The 23,186-nt window shown below is 43.0% G+C and overlaps 2 protein-coding genes across 6 annotated transcripts in view; one reads left to right on the top strand and one right to left on the bottom strand.

The window, feature by feature from the left end:
• Positions 1-21,412, top strand: part of LMTK1 (lemur tail kinase 1) — a 126,066-nt gene extending 104,654 nt beyond the window's left edge. For 3 of the 5 annotated variants that reach the window (XM_088474265.1, XM_088474259.1, XM_088474272.1), the window contains 5 exons: positions 89-238; positions 3,184-6,034; positions 6,859-6,970; positions 14,551-14,790; positions 19,227-21,410. In XM_088474265.1, the coding sequence (XP_088330391.1) occupies positions 89-238; positions 3,184-6,034; positions 6,859-6,970; positions 14,551-14,790; positions 19,227-19,255 (3,382 nt within the window). In that variant the 3' untranslated portion in view covers positions 19,256-21,410. Of the gene's footprint in view, positions 1-88; positions 239-3,183; positions 6,035-6,858; positions 6,971-14,550; positions 14,791-19,226 lie in introns of all 5 variants that reach the window. The other 2 variants (XM_088474247.1, XM_088474253.1) reach the window with 2 other exon arrangements.
• Positions 9,048-23,186, bottom strand: part of BAIAP2 (BAR/IMD domain containing adaptor protein 2) — a 271,775-nt gene continuing 257,636 nt past the window's right edge. The window contains exon 15 of the mRNA XM_088474276.1: positions 9,048-9,230. The gene's annotated coding sequence lies outside the window, so the exon portion shown is untranslated. The remainder of the gene's footprint in view (positions 9,231-23,186) is intronic.

Raw genomic sequence — 23,186 nt, 5'->3', positions numbered from 1 at the left:
CTGCTGAGAAGGTCACGCTGTAATCTTTGTGGCAGCTTTTGTTACGCTCCCTATCAATGACTAATATGTTGTTTTCTTTCCCACAAAGGTCCTTGGGAGTTACACTTTGGGAGCTGTTTGAGTTGGGACGGCAGCCATATGACACCTACTCTGACCGGCAGGTCCTCTGCTACGTTATTAAGGAGCAGCAGCTCAAACTACCTAAACCACAGCTCAAGCAACTGCTCGCAGACCGCTGGTAAGAGATCGGCAAACATCAGAGACCTCAAATGCTAAACATCACACAGGCCTAAAGTATATACTGAATATCATTAGCAAAGGTCCATTTTATGCAATAACATGATGTTCTATGGAAAACGGGTGATGTTTGGCATCCCTGCACATGGCATGCTCCTAGTTTGCCTACGTGCCTTAGCAATGATACTGAGGTAATGAGAATGTCCACAATCTAGCATGGTGAGTTATTTAATAATAAAAACACTATGGAGATCAGAGCTAGAAGATGGTACAAACATTGAAGTGAATAAATTGTCACCATCTGCTACACACACATCTGGGAGAGGATGCGCACACACAACAAATTTATCATCATGGAAACTAGTAACCACCAGGGATTCCCTTGGCTGAAAAACAATGAAGAAACATGGATGTGTTACTAGAGAAACATACATCCATGGATTATACACCATAGAAACATGGCAAAGGTCAGTCACAAATACTGCAGCAGAGAAAATGCACAAGCAATGGAAAGTACTAGCATTCCTAGTGTCTGTTTAGTGAGTGTCTAGACAGACACTCAGTAGGTCGACATAGAAAAAAATGTATCGACCATGTGTGTCGACCATTTGTCATTGGCGACCATATGTGCGTAGGCCATTTCTACCTGTCGACCGATTGTCTACCATCTGTTGTCGATTGAGTGTCTATCTTCTATACCACACCCAGCTTCTATGGTGAAGATGTGACATTTTAGCAGCAGTAAATTCAGAATGTGTAGGGCATAGTATTTTCTGATGTCCAGTGAGCACATAAACAGGCTTCTATTGTCACTGGCTGGAAGGATTTACTGCCCTCCCAGAATCATAATTGCAGCCAATCAGATTTTGATCGCATTGGATAATTTTGGTCAGTAGCAATTCTGTGCAAGTTTTGATAAAAAATGACCAATTTTAAAGAAGTTCACCACGAGTGTAGGTTTCTCATAACTGGGGAAACTCAACAAGACAGAGCATCCATGTGACCTGAAGCTTACTCAGGGCTGGAAATTTTGTCTCACGCTCTCTTCTCCAAAAAGGTAAAACTGACCCTACATGTGTGGTTCATTCATATGCTGAGCAACAATTTCAGATGTAGTGTAAATAATATTAAATTAAATGTAAAGCTTAAAATTATTGGGTACAGTCAGCACCTGCAACCCTACACAGAGCCGTAACTAGACTTTCTAGTGCCCTGTGCCAGAAAGAGCATTGGCGCCCCCTCCTATTTTTCAAATGGGGACAAAATGCACCCAAAAAAGGGGCATGGCCTCATGGGGAAGGGCCAGGGAAAAGATGGGGAGGCCAGGAGATGCTGGGGATAAAAGTGAGAATGATTATAAACAGAAAATTAACAGGCACAGACAGCGCCCCCCTGCCCTGCGGTGCCCTATGCGGTGTCACAGGTCGCACTACCCTAGTCACGGCCCTGACCCTACATGTACCTAAATTACATACTGCATATAACCTGTTTAGTGGGAAAGTCTCATTATTTTGAAGAGATTCATGTCCTGGGAGGACTCCTACCTGTCCCAATTTTCCTTAGAGGAAGACTGACACTATCATTAGGTGACTGTGAAACGTTTTCACATGTGAAAAGGGAAGTAGCCTCGGGCGATATTCTTTTAGGCTCCCTTTTTCAACCAATACTGTTGTTAACGCAGTCATAAAAAAAAATCCCAGATATGTGCTGCACTTCAGGGCTATTTGAATAGCTGTGGGGGATCAGTTAGCCCTCAGTGAATTACCCCCCCTTAAAGTCACCTACAGTACTTGTTTTTTGGGGGTGCCTAAAACACTGAATGCATGTTATTGTGGGCCTCAATTAGAGTTAGGAGCAAATCCAACCGTGAAAGGTGCAAATGTACACCTATACAAGCCATGTTACTCAATTGGAGACCTTCTTCTAAACTCCTGTCGCTCTGTGGATTAAAATTAAACCCGTACCGCTATTTCTCATCGGAGAAAATTCTGCTACTGCAGCTGCATGTCACTGACAGGCTGGAGGTGTAATGTTGAGCCGTGATGTCACCACGCATCTAGCCCCCTCACTGACAGAACAGAACATTGAGAAAGATTTTCTTCTCTACCTGCCACCCACCCCCTCTTGCTATAGACAAGTTAAGAAGCATTGGGGCTATACAATGCCTGATGGGTGGGACATATCTGAGGGCTTGTAGTACTCATACTCTGGCCCTGGTTAGACCTTCCCAATTTTCACTACTAGATTTTGAATCACTGACCAAAATTAATGGGATTGGTAGCCATAAGCAACTATCACTCCAAGTTCAAGGGTCACATTTGCAATAAGAATGACAAACTATCTATTTTAGCTCCAACTCAAGTAGATTTGCGCATGTGCGAAAAGGACTGATCATGTGAGAGCCAGCATAGCCATTTTCAAGCAGGCTCAAACCTGGTCTGATCAGCTGGAACATGGGTTAATGTGATCAACTTCCTCAAATTTAGCTTGTTTGTTTGTTTATTTTCTAATTGATGTAAAATTTGAACAAATGCAGAGACCCAGTTCCAGAATTGATTTGCAATTGGTTTCAGCATCTGTAGTCATCATGTATTCTGGTAATGTAGTTATAAGAAATTTAGGTAAAAGTCTATAAAACACCAGTTTCATGTTAGATGTGGGTCACCATTTTTATATATTTTGGATCCCCAGCTATTAGTGAGAACAAGTTCCTGTGAGCTTCATCATTGATACTAGGATGGTGCAGAATGAAGACCTAATTGGTTGAATTATGTTAGCCGTTCAGTCAAATGTACTTTAAGTGGTGTTAAAGGTCTGGTGATAAATAGAGGAGACACTGTCTGAACAGCTATTCATGAACAAGAAAAATGTAAAGACAGAAATAAAATACAATTTCCTTTTAAATAAAACACCTGTAACCTTAATCATGTTTGCATTTTCTTCCAGGTATGAGGTGATGCAGTTCTGCTGGCTGCAGCCTGAGCAAAGACCCACGGCAGAGGAGGTACATCTACTACTTTCCTACCTGAGTGTCAAAGGAGCTGGTGAGCTGGAGGAGGAGTTTGAGAAGCGATGGAACTCCATGAAACCAAATGGGATGGATAGTGGGGGACATCATGAGACAGAACTATCCTCTTACCCTTTACTGGAGCACTTCTCCTCAGATGGATTCAACACTGATGGCGATGATGTGTTAACTGTGACTCAGACTAGCCAAGGGCTCAACTTTGAGTATAAATGGGAGCGAGGTCGGCATGATCAATACCCACTGAGTCCAGGGTGCCAACCATACCAAGACATGTACTACACCACAAACACTGGTGACCGGCTCAGTCTGGGTGTGTCCCCATCTGGATTTGAGAATAAAGATTGCAACCTTGAGTCTCGGCCACTTGAGTTGGTGCCTGTCCTGAGTGCTCGTAGTCCCTCAGTGGCAGGAGACTATTACATCCGTATTGAGGAACCTTTGGGCAGCAATCTTCAGCAGGATTACAGCCCACAGCATGAAGAGCACAGTGTAAAAGAGGATGAGGGGCTTATGATAGAGAACCAAACAAGTGAAAAAAGTCCTTCTATAAACCTTTCCATGGAGCCTCTTCTGGCACTAGCAGACTCTTCTGCAGAAGATGACTGTCTGTTCAGTGAGAGCAAAAAACCAAATTATTGCTCCTTTTATGAAAAGGAAACCGAAGAAAAACAAGTTGTCCCATTAAAAGAGGAAAAAGATGGGTTAAGTGGCTTTGCCGATCCTCTTGGAGCATCACCATCATTGATGCAGCTGTGTCTGGCCCAATTAGGCATGGAAAAGACAACACCGCTAAATATATCAGAAAGTGAGGACAGTAGACAGCTCTGTACAGAACAAATGGATTCTGCTACAATGAAATCTGAAGCAGCAAATGAGAACTTACAGTGTGGGGACATTCAACAAGATCTTTCAGCGAGGACCTCTCGTCTTGCTATGGTTTCCCCACATTGGGCATCAAACATCTCATCGAACAATAACATATCCAATGAGCCTCTACAACACAGCTCTGGTGTCTGGTGCAACCGCCGCTCTGAAGACTCCCAGGATACTGAGACTGAACCATATGGTCCTGAATCATGGCAGATCATGGACTCTGGGGAGGGGGACAATGTCAGCATTCTTCCTGCAAGAAAGGAGGATCTGTTTTACAAAGCTGAGAAGCTTATGGTCCAAGGATGTTCAGTCTTGTTAGAAAAAAGTTCTGATATCTCACACAGCCATTGCTCCCCTTCTGCAGCAGAAGTAATACAGAATGACCTGATTGCATCAAACTCTGATCACGTTCACCATCCTTTGGAATCCCCAAATAGTACAGGCACTTGTGAGGAAATGGATCCACTTGGTGTCAGTTCAGTAGGACATTGTGAAGTCCCAATTCAGTCACAACCTACACACAACCTTCAAATCACAGAGGACTTATATGTGGTTTCTCTACAAACCTTATCACAGGATCACTGTAGCAATTGTCTTTCACCGATTAAGGAGAGTGATAGCCCTAAGAAATTGTTTTCCAAAGATTTTTACCAGATACACAGTGACAGTGATGATGAAGACACAATGGAGTTGACATCAGGGGTGTTTACAGACCCCTCTAGTGAGCGGAATGATGCGACTCAATCCTTCAGATCACTGCAGAAACAAGTAGGGACTCCTGACTCATTGGAGTCTTTAGACATGCCATCCACAGCCAGTTCATGTGATGTATTTAGTCTTGGAACCTACACTCCCTGTGTGCAGCACAAAGCTCTGGACAGTGGCTATGACACTGAAAACTATGAGTCTCCAGAATTTGTTTTGAAAGAACCACAAGAGGGTAGAGAGACTGAGGTTTATTACCAGTTGAGTCAATCTCAGGAACATAGCCTAGACCCTGGAGAAATGCCAATGTCACGGTCAGTAAGCAGTGATTTACAAAGTCTAGATGCCAAGAATCCCTACAGAGATTCTGCATATTTCTCAGACTATGACTCTTTTACCCGTGAAGAAGAGGCTGACCAGAGAGATGAAGGAGAACAGGAAAAAGAAGTTGAGAGCTCCCAGTGTGTAAAGTTGGAATTTGAAGCAACTGCTTCGGATTTATCTGGAAGTGTTGAGGAAATAAATCACGAGAAAGCTCATTCTATCACGGATGTGGAGAAAGAAATGCACGGATCTCTTTTGCATCAACCTTCTTTGCTGCAGCCTCCTCTTATAGTAAGGGAAGAGTCAGTGGATGAAGGCTTGGGCTTTGAATGCCATAAAGATTCTTCTGATGGAAAACAACCCGATATATGTTCATCTATAGAGTCAGTCTCACACAGGACCTTCACATTATCCCCTGTCCAGTTGTGCCTGACCAAAGCTTGTACGGTTAAACAAGGAGCACCTGGTAGTATCACTTTAACCACTGGGCTACAGGAGGAAGAAAAATCATCCTGCAATAGAGAAGCACTAGGAGCTTCCCACCTACCAAAATGCCTCTCTCCTCCACTTATTCGGAAGGAGAGCAGAGTAGGGGAGTCCCCATTAGATGACAAGGATGAAGAGAGTGAGGACAGCGATGAATCTGATGAGGAGCTCCGTTGCTATAACATCCAGGAACACAGTGAGGAGAGTGAGGAGGAACACGTTACTGTACCTATTGTTCTAACAGATAACAGCAGCTCTGGACATCTACGAAGCCTTCTGAAGATGCCAAACTTCTTGCCTCAGACTGAAGCAACTGATCTCGACAGAAAGAAAAAAGCTGTCTCTTTCTATAATGATGTCACTGTCTATTTATTTGACCAGGTATGTTTCCATATGAGAGCCAGCTGTGCAGTATAAACATGTGTATCAGCTTTGAAAATCCGTTTTAGCATTATGTAATAAGATGGTGAAAATAGAAAAGGGGGTGTTATAGAAAGGTAGGAATTGAACTTTTGCATTAACTTATTTTTAGGATTATGTATTCAATCTTTTTCTATAATGGTACGGTCTTGTTTGTTCCGTCACGTCTGCCTTCCCTCATGGTAATGAATATAAAGTGTGAGTGGTTTAGGTAATACCACATTTCTAGAATACTCATAAAAATTTGCTTATATATGATGAACTATGTAGTCATGATTTATTTTTTAACATACCGTATCATTATATAAAGATTTCATATAATTATAGTGTACAGCTCTTCTTCACAAGTAAACAAAAATATGTTTTTTGACATACATAAGAATCTACTTCAAATATATGTAAAATACTTTCTCATTTTTAACTTAGGGGTATATTTACTAAAATGCAGGTTTTTAGACATGGAGATGTTGCCCATAGCAAACAATCAGATTCTATCTATCATCTAGCACCTGCTAGAAAATAATAGCTAGAATCTGATTGGTCGCTATCGGCAACAACTCCACTTCTAAAAACCTGCATTTTAGTAAATATACTAATCTCTAGATTTTTGTTCTGAGTGAATCTGCATTGTTATTTTTGTGGGTTTTAGCATGCTTCCACAAATGTTTAATTATTGCAGACTGTATAATAAAGGTGCAAACAGTGCATGCAGCAGGACCCATGTGATCTCTGATCTGTTTAGAACTTGGCAGACTCCTCTGGACATGTCCTGTTTTTGGTTATAGGAGAGTCCAACACTGGAACTGGCAGAGCAGGAATTCCCAGAATTGCCCACTGTCCTGCTGGAAGTAGAACAAGTGACATTTAAGGAGCCTGCAAACCACCTCTTAGGTAAAAGTAAGGACAAAATTCATTGTAACAGCAAGAACACTCCAGTAAAAGAGCTGAGGCTGAAGTCGGCTACACATTAGAACACTGTGTAGCCGGCTGATCCAATGGGCAATGTGACCCTGCATTAGCTAGTGCATACACACTTGCACTGTGTAGCCGGCTGATCCAATGGGCAATGTGACCCTGCATCAGCTAGTGCATACACACTTGCACTGTGTAGCCGGCTGATCCAATGGGCAATGTGACCCTGCATTAGCTAGTGCATACACACTTGCATGATGCAGGGGGCAACAGCGTAATGTTGGATACCGTGCTGCATTCGGCATGACATCCTACATGATCTCTTCTGATTGACTGTGCAGCACGGCCAAACAGAAGATATTACATGTGAATGCGCAATTTGGGCATATACACATAACAATATGCCTGATTTTTTTTTTTTTGTTCCAATTTGCCCGGAAATGACAAATTGGACCAATATCGTACTAGTGTGTACCCAAAAGTGCTACAAACTGGGGGGTTTGTAATAGCAGCATTATTTTATTTTTGAGGCAAAACCAACCTGGTAAAAAAAGATGTTATAAATCCAGAGGCTAAATCACCAGTTTTGTAATCTTGAACATGGCTACATTCCCCCTAAATCTTTAGTGATGTTGAGATTAGACTGCAAGATGATAAATGACAAAATAAGACAATCGCATCCATATAACAAGTACAGTTGTGTGCACAGCTCTTACTAAAGGTGTGTACACACGGACAGCTATATCGTTACGATATGAACGATAACGATATTGTTTAACGATATGTCGTTCATTTTTATGCAGTGAACGACCAACGATGCGCGTTCCCGCATGAACGATAACGATATCTTTGATCGTCCGTGCATGCAGGCCAATCTGGACGATATCGTCAACGTTGCATGTTCATAGATGTGGCAGGATGACTCACTGAAAGATATTTCATGTCGTTGGTGGTACAGATCGTCCCGTGTGTATGCACCTTAAGAGTGATTTTACTGCAAGCCTGCATCTAAATCTGATTGTGCAGTGTTTGGCAAGGCTTAGACTTACCATAACTATTGTGCATGTACAGATGTGTCCTCATGCAGTGCGACTTGCCTGGCGTGAGTGAGTCACCATGTCCCGTGCTACTCTGCTAGTGTCAGGTGTCTTTTTTTTTTTTTTTTTCCCGAAAATGCAGCTTAGTCGCTATGCGATGCGACTGTGCTGATTCATTTCTGTGTGCATTTGAGTCTGAACCACAATATGAACCACAATGGAACTTGGAATGAAAAAAGATGTGGCCGTGACTGTAACACTTTGTATACAGATTCAGAGACTCAGTCGCACACAGCTATACAAGTGTCGCACATCAAATCAGTACAGCCTGCTGTTGCTTCCTAGTTGCATTGCATTGTGGAATATGACTCATTTGCAGCAAAAAAAAAAAAAAAGATGCCCAGTGCTCATAGCGTCTCAGGGGACTTGGCGCGCCGAGAAAGTGTAAGGACACATCTCTATAATGCTGATAATACGGAGGAGTTCAGCTACAAATCAGGAAGCATAGACTGCAGGGGAAATAGAATGACGTAGTTTCTGTATAAGTTGCATAATACCTGGAGTGTGTAGATAAAGAAAAAAATTCCAATAGATTAAGTTTACTTTTTATTGTAGCAAATGTGAATATATCATATATGCATATATGCATTTCAATTGTGCTGTCATTTCAAACTATAGACACAATATATATATATATATATATATATATATATATATATATATATATGACAGTCCACCATACGAAATATCAGGTTAACCAGGTCATAGGATGCCCCCCCTAGACATTTTGGAGATGTTCTTCCTGTGGATTTTTACATATTTCTGTACATATTCTGCATATAACATTTCCCATGATTTAAGGAGCCTTTAAACTTGGTAAGGAGTCCACTGCTAGTGAGCCCCTGGTATAACTCACGGTACTCACCCCACATATAAAGAAGTGTGTGTGTGTGTGTGTATATATATATATATATATATATATTCGCACTATTTAATAATAATTGTTTTACATCTGTTTAATATGTAGCCCCCTCCTTTTTCGATTGACAATTGGACATTGACTCAAAAGTTGTCTCATGGACAGGTGTGGGCTACTCATTCATTATTTCTTTATCCGTTAAGCAGGCCAAAGGTCTGTAGATGATTCCATGTGTGGCATTTGCATTTGGAAGGAGGTCTCGCTGCAAGTGACACAGGACATCCTTAGGCTGCAAACACAAAAATAATCAATCAGAGAGATAGTGGTAACCTTAGTAGTGGCTAATTCAGTAGTTTGGTACATTCTGAGAGAAGAAGAAAACATGGGGGGGGGGAGCAACACAAAAAGGCCTGGACATCCACAAAAGACAACAGTGGTGGATGATTGCAGGATTCATTTCATGGTAAAGAAAAACCCCTTCACAACATCCAGCCAAGTAAAGAATACTCTCCAGGAGGTGGGCATATCTAGAATACTCTCCAGGAGATGGGCATATAGGGATGTAGTCACCATCCTGACAGTCAGGTAGCCCATGGTCACAATACCGACAGCTGCATCCTGGCTTTCAGAATACCGACAGATTTTGGAGGTATTAGGGTTAGGGGGAGGGTTAGGCACTAGGGGGAGGGCAAGGCTGCAGGAGGAAAGGGTTAGGGTAAGGTGTGGGGGATGTGAGGGTTACGCTGGAGGGTTAGGGTAATGCTGCGGGAGGGGTGGGTTAGGGTAAGGGTTATAATAGTGACTGACGGAATGTCGCTGTTGGTATTCTGACCGTCGGCATCCTGACAATCAGGATCCGTACCCAACCTGACATATCATAGTCTACCATGAAGGAAAACTTCACGAGAGCAAATCAGTGGGGTCACCTTAACCACTTAACTGATGATTTATTTTTTTTCCAAAAACAGCTCCGAAATTGTTGGATTTTTTTTATGACTGAATTAGGTCAAGAACATCTTTTTAAAACTTATCCAACACAATTGGCAATTTTTATGGTATACTGTAATGATGGCTGTTGACAGCTGTACCATCGATAGCCGATAGGTCAACTATCAGTAGAAGCCATTGATTGTTTGAGACCACAGCCATCGATGTTTCCTTTAACATCGGTTGGGGCAAACCATCGATGGTCGGTGGCCATCCCTAGTATATAGTGATCTGTGTATGTATGTATGTATATATATATATATATATATATATATATATTGTATCCAGTCCCTGCGGACGCCACTGGACCCTGCCAGACCCCCCCGCACCTTGTCACAGACGCTGCTGGACACCCGAAACGCAAGCCAGACCCCCCCCCCCTGCTGACAACACCGGAGCCCCACCCCTCAAGCCAGATCCCTGCCTACGACGCTGGACCCCAGATAATCTAAATACTAAAAAAAATCCCATGTCCAAAATGCTGCTGGTCCCGAGCATTTCAGATATGGGAAACTTAGGCAGTCCCATGCATCTCATATTTTTTTATTTACCTTTGTTTTGAAAACATGAGTAAAAGAATTCTGCCTCTGCCTCCTCATCGCACTCTGATTCTCAGAGTTCTGGTTCTTATTCTGTTGAGGAAGACCATCAGTCCTCTGTGGATGTCCCCTCTCTGGTGACAGCGGTTAGATTTGGTTAGTTTGGGCCAGAATTGGATGACATAGTGGCTTCTCTGGCAACATATAAAGCTGCTGGGTTGCCATCTACGACTACCCCTAAGAATAGGCAGTCGTCAATTCGGTCCTTTCTCCTGCAGGGAAGGGCAAAAGCACAGTCTTCTTCTAGACAGATAAATTCCTGCAAGAAACCACAGACCAAGAAGTCTTGGTCAACCAGACGTCCAGCATCCAAGCCGGACGGTAAGCCCGCTGCATGATGGGGCGGGCCTCCCCCTGGGGGGTCTCAGGGTTGGAGGCCGACTTCTACAGTTTTCTCATGCCAGGCATCAGACAACTACAGATGCTTGGGTTGGAGAGTTGGTCTCTCAGGGATACGCCCTCACATTTCTGCGGCATCCCCCTCAGAGATTGGTTGGTACAACTCTTCCTTCGGACCCGGGCAGGGCCTTGGCCTTCCGGGAGGCTATTGGTGCCCTCCTGAAGTCAGGAGTTATAATCCCCGTTCCTGTGACGCAACAGGGAAGGGGGTTATTATTCAAATTTGTGTTTGATCCAGAAACCAAATGGATCGCATTGCCCTTTTCTGAATCTGAAGTCTCTTAACAAATTAATCCATGTGCCCAAGTACCGTATGGAAACCCTACGGTCAATTATGTTGGCAAAGGAGCCTGGAGATTTCCTGGTCTCTCTGGACATAAAGGATGCGTATCTGCATGTTCCTATTGCACGATCGTACCAGGGGTTTCTGACGTTTGCTGTAAGTCCGCAACATTACCAATTTCAGGCTCTACCCTTCGGTGTGTCTACAGCCCCTCGGGTATTTACCAAGATAATGGCAGTCATGATGGCTTATCTCAGACGACAAGGAGTCAGGATACTGCCATATTTGGACGACCTCCTGATATTGGCACAATCTCAGGAGGTGTTACGTCCTCTCCAAATGTCTGTTTACAAGAGCACGGCTGGATAATCAATTGGAAAGTCTTCTCTTTTTCTAACTCAGCAGATGGTGCACTTGGGGGCGCTGCTGGATTCCCTGGGGCAAAGGATTCTTCTACCAGTGGACAAGATTGCAGCCATACAATCTCGAGTGTGCAGTCTGCTCCGCAAGCAGAAAGTGTCAGTTCACTTAGCGATGCAGGCACTGGGTTTCATGGTATCCACCTTCGACATGGTGGCTTATGCCCAGTTCCATTCCAGGTCACTGCAACAATGGATTCTCTCTCATTGGGATGGTCAGTATCATCTGATAAGGTCTCAGATGATCCGCATCTCGCCAGAGGTTCGTCTGTCCCTCGCATGGTGGCTGCAGACGACTCCTTTAGACAGGGGTCACCCATTACGGGTCCCAGATTGGGTACACCTCACCATGGATGCAAGTCTGCGAGGATGGAGAGCGCTGACAGGTCATCACACCTTTCAGGGAAGGTGGACTGCTCAGGACAGTCACCTACCGATAAATATTTTGGAGCTTTGTGCAGTGCACAGAGCGCTCGTTCTGGTGCAGGACTTCCTTCAAGGCAGGTCTGTCCAGATTCAGTCCGACAACGCGACCACAGTGGCCTACATCAACAATCAGGGAAGCACACGAAGTCCAGCAGCCATGAAGGAAGTGGCGAACATTTTGTGGGGGGCAGAATGCCAGCTTCTAGTAATCTCTGCAATATTCATCCCAGGAATGCTCAACTGGGAAGTAGACTTCCTAAGTTGTCAGGACATAAACGCCAGAGAATGGGCTCTTCTTCTGGACATATTTCAACTACTGGTAGACAAGTGGGGACTACCAGACGTAGACCTCATGGCGTCACGTCACAATCACAAGGCCCCAGGTACGGGTCCAGAACAAGAAACCCCTCAGCCACCTTCGTGAGGTTGGACTTCAGGTTGGCATACCTGTTTCCGCCAATTTCCCTCCTCTCAAGGGTCGTCAGAAACTTCAAGCAGGAACGCGGCAGTATAATACTAATAGCTCCTGCCTGGCCCAGGAGACATTGGTTCACCGATCTGACTTGTCTATCCATAGACAGTCCACTTTCACTGCGTCTACGACCAGATTTACTAGTGCAGGGTCCCTGCCTATATCCGGATCTACCTCAGCTGGCTTTGATGGCATGTCTCATGAGTCTTAAGGGCCAAAGGTTTTTCTTCTGTGATCCAGACGATGCTTAGGACAAGGAAGCCTGCTTCCGCCCGCATCTATCACAGGATTTGGCATTCTTTTTTCAGTGGTGTTCCCACAGAAAATATGACCCTAAGGTTTTCAGGGTCTCCCGAGTTCTTTCTTTTCTTCAAGCCGGACTAGACGTAAGTCTTCGTCTGGCTATCTTGAGAGTTCAAGTCTCTGCATTGTCAGTTTGGTTCCATTGCAGAATTGCCACTCTGCCAGATGTTAGAACATTTTTGCAGGGGGTTCTCCATCTGCAGCAGCCGTTTAATCCCACAGTGCACCGTGGGATTAATCTTTGGTTCTCAGGGCATTGCAGGCCTCTCCCTTTGAACCCTTGGAAAAGGTGGACCTTAGATGGTTGACAGCAAAGACGCTGTTTCTCCTCACTATTTCCTCAGCTCGCCGAGTTTTCTGATTTGGCAGCACTGTCCTGCCGCTCCTCATATTTGATTTTTCATCAAAATAGAGCTTTCCTCCGTACTAGAGCGTGTTACCTTCCAAAGGTGGTATCCCGTTTTCATATGAATGAGGAAATTGTAGTCCTGGCCTATCAGTCTTCAGACCTTTCTAGGGGTGAAGTCTCCCTGGATGTGGATCGAGCCCTGTGTATCTACGTAGATCGTACCAACTCCATCAGGAAATCGGATGCGCTCTTTGTGTTATATGGGTTTCACAAACGAGGCTGGCCAGCTAACAGACAGACTTTAGTTCGCTGGCTGCGTATAACTATTTCTCAGGTCTATACACAGGCTGATCTTCCTGTCCCGAACAAGGTGATAGCGCATTCTACTCGGTCTCTGGGACCATCGTGGGCAGTTAGACATGGCGCCTCAGCTGAACAGCTGTGCAAGGCAGCCACTTGGTCTTCCGTCCATACCTTTATCAAATTCTATGCATTTGATACTTTTGCCTCCCAGGATGCTTCCTCTCTGCTCAGGAGTGTCTCCACCCTTAAGGGAACTGCTTTAGGACATCCCCAAGGTAGTTCCTGTGGACACTATGGACCCTGAGTAAGAAAATAGAATTTATGGTTTAACATACCTTAGTTAACTCTTTTTCTTCGAGGTCCATAGCCTCAGTTGGGATCTGTTCCTTTCTTTTTGTATCACTGATTCCCTCTTTCTTTTTTGAGAGTGTTTCTTGTGTACATTGTACTTCCTTCTCCACATTCCGTCTCTTGCCATTAGGCTTGGTTACAAACTGGATGCCTGTGGCTGGGAATGGGGTATATAAGGAGGAGGCCCTATGCATGCTGGGAGCTTGAAAGCTGTAAGCTGTTTGATGCAATATATCACTCCAACTACATTCCTCAAGGTAGTTCCTGTGGACCCTTTAGACCTCGAAGAAAAACTATAAGGTATGTTATACCATAACTCTTATTTTTATTTATAAAGATGTTAATTTGTCCAATTACATTCGAGTCCATGAACACAGGGGATTGTGTATAAAAATGGTAAAAATTCACAAACGTTTCATACAATATTTTGTTTAACCCTTTTAATTAAAGCTGAAGTCTGCACTTTCATTGCATTTCCATTGTTTCATTTCAAATCCATTGTGGTGGTGTACAGAGCCAAAATTATGAAAGTTGTATCAGTGTCCAAATATATATGGACCTAACTGTAAATATAAACCTAATTGGGAATGTTCTTCTCACTGATGTGATCACAAATACACAAATGTCAGCACCAACATGTTTGTTGCCCCCTTGTGTTGTGAATATCTTATAACCTAAAACAGACAGGCTCACTCATTATGGTTCTCTTACTTGATAGATGGCGATGAGTTTCAGTGGGATGAGGCCTTGCCTATTAAATCTGTGAAATCCTCCTTTATAACCTCACTCACTCCGGCTATGCTGAATCCTGAAGCTATCAGTACTCCTGAGCCCGTACCCCTGCCCGCCAAGAAGCCGGCGCTGCCTGTTCAGCTGTCTAGATTCAGTGTGTCTCCAACTGCTGTGTCCCGATTCTCTATAACGCACGTGGCAGATAATGCCATGGGATCACTGGAAGGTGAGCAAGACCTTAAGTTATTTGTATGATGTTTACAGCTCATTTCAATGGCATGTGGGCACTTTTTGTATTAAATTACAGCAGAGTGTGTGTATGCAACTTTGAAGTTATTGGGGCTATACCCAGGTGGTAGCCAATCAGAACAGGCAGAGTATGACATGCCTTAGTATGACCTTTCACATTAACTACATTTTTATTGATATCTGTAAAATAACTCCATAAGAGTTTGGCCATGATTAACCCCTCTTTACAGTAATAGGCAATGATAGGACGATAATTATGGCTAAGGCTGTTTTCTCTCTTGAATTTTATTAAAGTGATATATTGAGGGGACTTTTGGGAAAACTCTCAATATATCGCTATATAGTTCAGGACATCCAAGTCCCTGAAACAGCTTTTGTGGGGAGGACTTAGTATTGAAATGTAAACGGTCCTGGCATCAGGAAAGGGGGAGATACAAGGGTGATGTCCCTCCCCCATATTTGCTATGCATGAGGTGACGGGCTTTATTAACTGGAGTTGCCCAAAAGCAAATACTAAAGTTTTGACTGCTTTTAATGGAAAGTAATGCTGGGTACACACTGAGTACCGGCAAACTTGCCGAGGGTCAGGGCGATTTGCCCTCACCCCAGACCATGCAAGATTTAATGAACAACAAAATGATGTGTCGTCCTTTATTGATATGCACTGTGCCGTATGTGATATCTTCAGATTGGCCTGTACTGCAGGCAGAACTGAAGATGCACAGGAACGTGCAACTGTGTGCACACACTAGAGGATGTGGATGATTTGACGTTCCAATTGGTCTAAATTCGTCACATCGTCCAATTTATCGTCTAAGGCAGGGGTGTCAAACTCGTGGCCATCCAGCTGCTGTGGGACTACACATCCCAGCATGCCCTGCCACAGTTTTAGTATGCCCTTATAGCAACACACTGGCAGTGCATGCTGGAATGTGTAGTTCCACTGCAGCTGGAGGGCCGCAAGTTTGACACCACTGGTCTAGTGTGTACTTAGCTTTAGGCCCAGCCAATATTGAGACATCACAATTTCAAGGGATGCACTGGATACAGTTCACCATCTTTAAACTTCACTGCAAGATTTCCCAAACTCCGTCCACAGGACACCATAACAATCCACGTTTTAAGGATATCTTTGCTTGTGCACAGATGGTGTAATCAAACTGACTGAGGTCCTAATTGAGTCAGCTGTACTTAAGCATGGATATCCTTAAAACCTGGACTGTTAGGGTGCTTTGATGACTGAGTTTGGGAACCGTGGTCTTATGCTGGGCATACACAGCCAGATAAAATGTCTGTCAGACCGACAGACATTTTATCTGGCCGGCTGCCAGCCGCAGATGTCGCCGGCATACACTGTGAGAGAAATCTCACAGTGTAAAGCCCGACATCCGCGCTCCGCCCCCGGGGGAGGAGACATTTCCCTGTTCCTTCCGTAGGAAGGAACACAGGAAATGTCTGTCTGTCAGCCGCGCTGGGCATACACTGCCCGATGCGGCCAACAGTTACCGGGTAAATATCGCATCGGACGGGCATGCTGGACAATCCTGCATGCCCGACCGAGCAATATTTAACCCTCGGTCGCCCGCACACACGCTACAATTATCGGGGCGATCCGCCGATATCAGGCGGATCGCCCGATAATTGTAGCGTGTATGGCCAGCATTAGCCAATTCCTCTATTTGTAAATAAAAATAAACAGTTATTCTCGTGCCTGGGTGCATGGAGAGAGCTATAAAATAACAATTCTTAGTAACGTTTCTGGTCTCAGAGGTAAATTCAGTTACTTGCTTTTTATGAGGAAGTTAGTGGATAGTGGGTACGGCTGTACTTGTGGTTTTAGATTTTGCAAAAAACATCCACACCATTGCTTCCCAGCAAGTATGTATTATGGAAAGCTGGCGTCATGATGGGGGAGGGAGTTGCTAATAAAGAAATTATACTGACATACCATGGTTTAGTCCATATACTAGGGGGGCTATTTACTAAGCCTTGGATGGAGATAAAGTGAACGGAGATAAGGTAGCAGCCAATCAGCTTCTTACAGTCATTTTTCAGACAGCCTGTGACATGGCAGTTAGGAGCTGATTGGCTGGTACTTTATCTCCGTTCACTTTATCTCCATCCAAGGCTTAGTAAATAGACCCCTAGATCTTTTTAATATACTGGTATAGTACCCACATCGTACGGTTTGCTTTGGTAAGATTGTGTGTGACCAAGTTAACTAAAGTCCAGTACAGGGCTGGTGCATTTTGGTTGGTCTGGTTGGTGATAAAGCTGGTATTGATTGATTGCAATGATTATTTTTAATGTAATCTGATGATTTACCCAGATAAACAACTGACACTTAGTGGACAGATTGCACAAGGAGTAGCAGTAGGGCTGAATGACTGGATCTGCTTGTTTATTAGCCTTTAAATGGATATGTCCACCTTTTTATAGACCTTATTTTTAAAATTATAATATGCATAATATGAATTACATTTCATTCCTTTCCATTATTTAGATACACACTGCTTGAGAGCTTATCTAACACTAGCTGATGTACCTGGTTTCACCTGGTAGACCTCAGATATTTCCTGTTTCCATTTCCAACTCACCACTCCTGTAACATATTAATCCTTTACCTCTATAGTAATGTATCCCCTCCCTCACTGCTATAGTAAGACATTACCCTCCCTCACATGTGTACTAACACATTCCATTCCCTCACTCATGTTGTAACATATTCGCTATTCCCCTTCACCTGTGTAGAAATACAAACCCTCCCTCACACCTGTAGTAACACATTCCCCTCCCCCAGATCACCCCTGTAGTAACACATTTTCCCCAGCTCACCCCTGTAGTAACACATTCCCCCCAGCTCACCCCTGTAGTAACACATTCCCTCCAGCTCATCCCTGTAGTAGCACATTACCCCACTCACCTGTGTTGTGTAACACATTCCCTTCCCTCACCTGTGTTGTAACACATTCCCTTCCCCCACCTCTATAGTAACACATTCCCCTAACTCATCTGTGTAGTAACACATTCCCCTCCCTCACCTCTATAGTAATATTTTCCCCACTCACTGCTGTTGTATTGGAGAGCCACATCAACTGCCAGTGATGATTGGCAGCACTTGGGATGACAGATGGTGTTTGAATATTGAACTGTGCTGCAGCCACGATTAGTCAAACAGGACCTTGCACAGTGGGAGGAAACATTTTAGCCCTTTTCACTTTTCACCCTCTTAGGAGTCAAATTGCAAAAAAGAGGCTGGAAAACAAAGGCTAAATACCTGACCGTTAACCTAGCACAACCTTTAAAACTTAACAATAACCTCTGACCTTTTTTCACAAAATCTTAGGGGTCCATTCACTAAGCCTTGGAGAGAGATAAAGTACCAACCAATCAGCTCCTGTCAATTTACAGGCTGCGTTTGAAAAATGACAGGAGCTGATTGGTTGGTACTTTATCTCTCTCCACTTAGCTTGATTTATACATATCAATGTAAAGAAGGAAATCTATGCACTCACCTTTGCTGATACAGTTTTGTGCAAGGGAGCATGGGTATTTACTAATGCGATATGTCTGACAGTAGGTGGCAACCCAAGCCAGAATGGTATTGAATTTGGGAGATTAAATATACATTTACGTATTTAAGCTGCAAATGAAAAGGTAAAATGATAAACTAATAATTTTAGTTTATTAAAATAATTATGCTTACTGAAATCATTTCTGATACTTAAGATAGAGAATCTGCATGAAATAAGTTGTACAAGACTCAGACATGCTGTTGCTGCCATGATATTATCTTTTACTGATATGGTGCCAAAAGGGTATGCAGAACAAGCTATATAAACACTGTGCATATGCAGTGATCATATCCACAGAAGTGAGGGAGGGAAACGGGCACTGCTAGTAAGAGTTTATAGTCTAAAAGGGAGGGGCAAATAGACAGGGGTGACACAGGGGAGAGACCGTTAACAAGTAGGAGGCATGTTGTGAAAATCGGATAATCCATAGCAACATCTGTAACCATGTAAATAGTCGTCATGTTTCACAGTTTGTTGATTTGTTGTTTCTGTATAATAAAATACCTTCTTAGAAGTGAGGTGCTTCTCTGTCTTGCATCACTGAGCCTTAGTAAAAGCCTTATAGGTAACATCAAGTGTATGTGCGTATTTATTTGTGAGTTACTTTACAGGGCATGACCAGAGGGCTGACAGCAGTCGTATGACATCCAATTCTCTGCCATTGAGCTGTGTATACTGTTTTGGTACTCTTTAGCCAATGCCTAAGCTTATCACAAACCATACAAGTCAGAGGGTGAAGGAAGTATTTCACACTTTGTTATTTAAGAAAGTTTGTAGGATCATAGTTCATGGAGCCAGTCTGGTAACTGACCTTTGCATTCTGTTTTCTCCCTTGTAGAGAGAGTTCAGGATGGAGATCACGTTTGATGGATAACTGCATGGACTCCATTTTGACTCGGGGCTCACATAGGAGCTTCTGAAGCTCAGGACTGGAAAACACGCACTGCAGAGCTGGAGGTTTTTAGAGAGATGTTTTACTGTCGTTCTCTGCTGCTGGAATGGGATCTTTCCCTGATACAACCACAGATGCAGTCAGCTGTGTGTATGCACTGTGTGTGTAACTGGTGTTTTCTTATATGGGGACACTTGTTGTTCGCACTCAAGGTTTGGACTTGTACCAGTGTGTCTATAGAATGGTGTGGGAGAATGCCTACGTATGTATGTTTATTTTATCATGAACTACTGAATGTGGATGTGTGTAATTTTAATGAATTGGTATATACATGCTTAGTGTATATAGCTTTATATGTTTTTCTCTTTTGTGTTCTTGTCAAAGAAGTATTTAAAGTGTATCTGTCTCCTATGCACAGTAGAGGGAGCAATTTTGATATTTTAACCAATATTTAGCGTAATTATTGGTGAAGCCCATAAAATGACTGCACCCACTGTGGGTAGGTGATGGGTGCACATTAAATACCGATTTATATTCGCTCCCAGGGTGATTACTAACCAATACTACTGGCTGAACCTTTGTTCTTACACTGAAGACAACATATTCTTGCTACAATATGTGCACACAAGAGCCATTAAGGTCTGTTAGAGCTTGGATGCACCTCCAATATGACATTGCTACTGAACCTGCTTGTCCAGATCTACTGTGTTAGACTTCATATCATCTTTCTTATCTGCATTTGAAACTTATGTCATCAGGCTGGACTTGTACCATCTAAATGGATCCTGTATATCAGCAGCTACTTCTTCCCACAGTGTGCGAATCTACCACAAAGGCTGAAATCATGCTGAAGAAATATTCTTTGTTTTGTACATGATGCACTTTGCCTTCTGCCCCTTACTCTGAGAGGTGATTCATGAAGTAGCGAGAGGACCAGTTACTAGGACTGGGGGACGCTGCATATGTTTCATGTCCTCTTAGCTGAAAATGAAGCAACATCCACACTCTGGAATTTTCCTACAGTGTATAGTGCTGGATTTCCTTGATGTCCTATCCAAATCCATATACCAAGGGATTGTTGTCAGACCTATAAAATGACCAAGACAGCAGCAGCAATAGGGCCAGGCCATGTATTCTCTCTTGGTACTCTCCCTCCCCATAGTACATACTGACATATTGCAAGGTGTGTCTATTCATAGGAAAATACTTATATTTTGTAACGGATTATAAATGAAAAATGTATCTTTACAAGTTCTGCTGTTTTATGGGTCAACAAGCTTGAACCCATGTATGTGTATGTACATATCTATATAATGTATATTGTTAAGCGGGTTAAAGGGCCACTGTACAAATGATTTTATTTTTACAATGACAGTCATGTGACCAACGCAGGTTGTTTTGTGTGCGTATAAAAAAACAAAAACGAAACAAACCCCAACATGCAGTATTTTTACTTGGATATAACCTGTATACAGCACTTTCAAGAGCCTTTAGAATACAGTAATCTCCGTTCTGTAAAAATGCTCCTGTCTCAGAAACCCAGTGGAGGCAGACATTTGGGGAACTGAACCAATATTCACTAATCGGCAGTTTATCCATTCCTCAGTATTACCGACATCTCAGCAGATTGAAGGGAAGTTACTATTTTCTTCTGCTTCCACTGTAAGCAATGGGTGAACTTTAAAGGGATTTTGTCACCTCAAATCATTTTTGTTTTGCATTGTCAACTGCTTACCTTTATTATGACGTTATCTGCCAGAACACAACGGCGGCATGTCTTTTATTGGCTTTCTAACGTATCTTAGCAACAAGCCTATGCCAGACCAGCTGCCTCACAATGCCGCTCTGAGAATAATCTGCTTGATGTACAGGGGAAGAGCCTGTGCAACACGTCCATTGGTTTTATTGTGTACTGTATGTTGCCTAAACATTGCTAATTTCTGAGATACTGTGCCCAAAATGTAAATGATAAGAATAATAAAAGTCATGACGGAGCTCACTGACCATATCCAAGAGCAAGGCCATACCATAAACCGGGCATTTTCTAAAGTAAAAAAAGCAAACGCCCTACAAATTTACAAGTGGTGAGATCTCATTATAGGATAGCACTGTTATTACTGAGTATTGATATGGTGACATAATGAATATAAAAATATATATATATATTACACACGCACACAGATGGGTCCTAATACATCTAGCCTCCTTGCGCGTTAAACAGCCCTTCTAGTCACGCGATGCCATTGAGTGACTCGGTAGCGCCAAGCATCTTTTGTGCAACTTTTTATCTTCAAATGCGTCTAATTCGCACAGCGATATGAATTGATAGCACAAGCAGCTTCTGCTGATTAAAATGATATGCAGAATGCCTATATATTCTGTGAGCGACTGCGGTGGTATCTGCATGCGAAATGCTATGTTACAGTGTCAGTGGCTGTAACACTAACATAGTGTTTAGCATGCAGATACAGTCACACCCAGAACATAGGCATGCTGCATAGCACAATCCGCTTCTGCTGATTAAAATTATGTCTATTTGCATCGCTGTGCGAATTAGACGCATTTGAAGGTAAAAAGTCGCACGAAAAGACACTTGACGCTGCCAAGTCACACGGAGCTCCCGTGTTGTGTGGTGCGACTTTGTAGCGCACAGAGGATAGATATATGTGGACACATCTGTGTGTGTATATATATATATATATATATATATTATACACACATATACAGTCAGGTGCATAAATATTGGGACATTGACAGAATTTTAATATTTTGGCCTCTATTCACCACCACAATGGCTTTGAAATGAAACAAACAAGATGTGCTTTAACTGCAGACTTTCAGATTTAATTTGAGGGTTATTACATCCAAATCAGGTGAACGGTGTAGGAATTAAAAAGTGGGAGGCACATATAGAAACCGTTGTAAGGGGCCAAAAGTAATGGGACAAACTAAACAATCCTAAATCTAACTTTCACTTTTTAATACTTTGTTGCAAATCCTTTGCAGGCAATTACAGCCTGAAGTCTGGAACGCATAGACATCACCAGACGCTGGGTTTCATCCCTGGTGATGCTCTGCCAGGCCTCTACTGCAAATGTCTTCAGTTCCTGCTTGTTCTTGGGGCATTTTCCCTTCAGTTTTGTCTTCATCAAGTGAAATGCATGCTCAATCGGATTCAGGTCAGGGGATTGACTTGGCCATTGCATAACATTCCACTTTTTAGCCTTAAAAAACTCTTTGGTTGCTTTTGCAGAATGCTTCGGGTCATTGTCCATCTGCACTGTTAAGCACCGTCCAATGAGTTCTGAAGCATTTGACTGAATATGAGCATGTAATATTGCCCAAAACACTTCAGAATTCATTCTGCTGCTGTTGTCAGCAGTCACATCATCAATAAATACAAGGGAACCAGTTCCATTGGCAGCCATACATGCCCACGCCATGACACTACCACCACCATGCCTCACTGATGAGGTGGTATGTTTTGGATCATGAGCAGTTCCTTTCCTTCTCCATACTCTTCTATTCCCATCACTCTGGTACAAGTTGATCTTTGTCTCATCTGTCCATAGGATGTTGTTCCAGAACTGTAATGGCTTTTTTAGATGTTGTTTGGCAAACTCTAATCTGGTCTTCCTGTTTTTGAGGCTCACCAATGGTTTACATCTTGTGGTAAACCCTCTATATTCACTATTGTGAAGTCTTCTCTTGATTGTTGACTTTGACACATATACACCTACCTCCTGGAGAGTGTTCTTGATTTGGCCAACTGTTGTAAAGGGGTTTTTCTTCACCAGGGAAATTCTTCTTCTGTCATCCACCACAGTTGTTTTCCATGGTCTTCCAGGTCTTTTGGTGTTGCTGAGCTCTCCGGTGCGTTCTTTTTAAGAATGTTCCAAACAATTG

The sequence above is a fragment of the Taudactylus pleione genome, unplaced genomic scaffold (genome assembly GCF_031769625.1).
Source record: "Taudactylus pleione unplaced genomic scaffold, aTauple2 ptg000016l, whole genome shotgun sequence".
NCBI classification, from domain to species: domain Eukaryota; kingdom Metazoa; phylum Chordata; class Amphibia; order Anura; family Myobatrachidae; genus Taudactylus; species Taudactylus pleione.
This window is presented reverse-complemented; position numbering and strand designations above follow the sequence as displayed.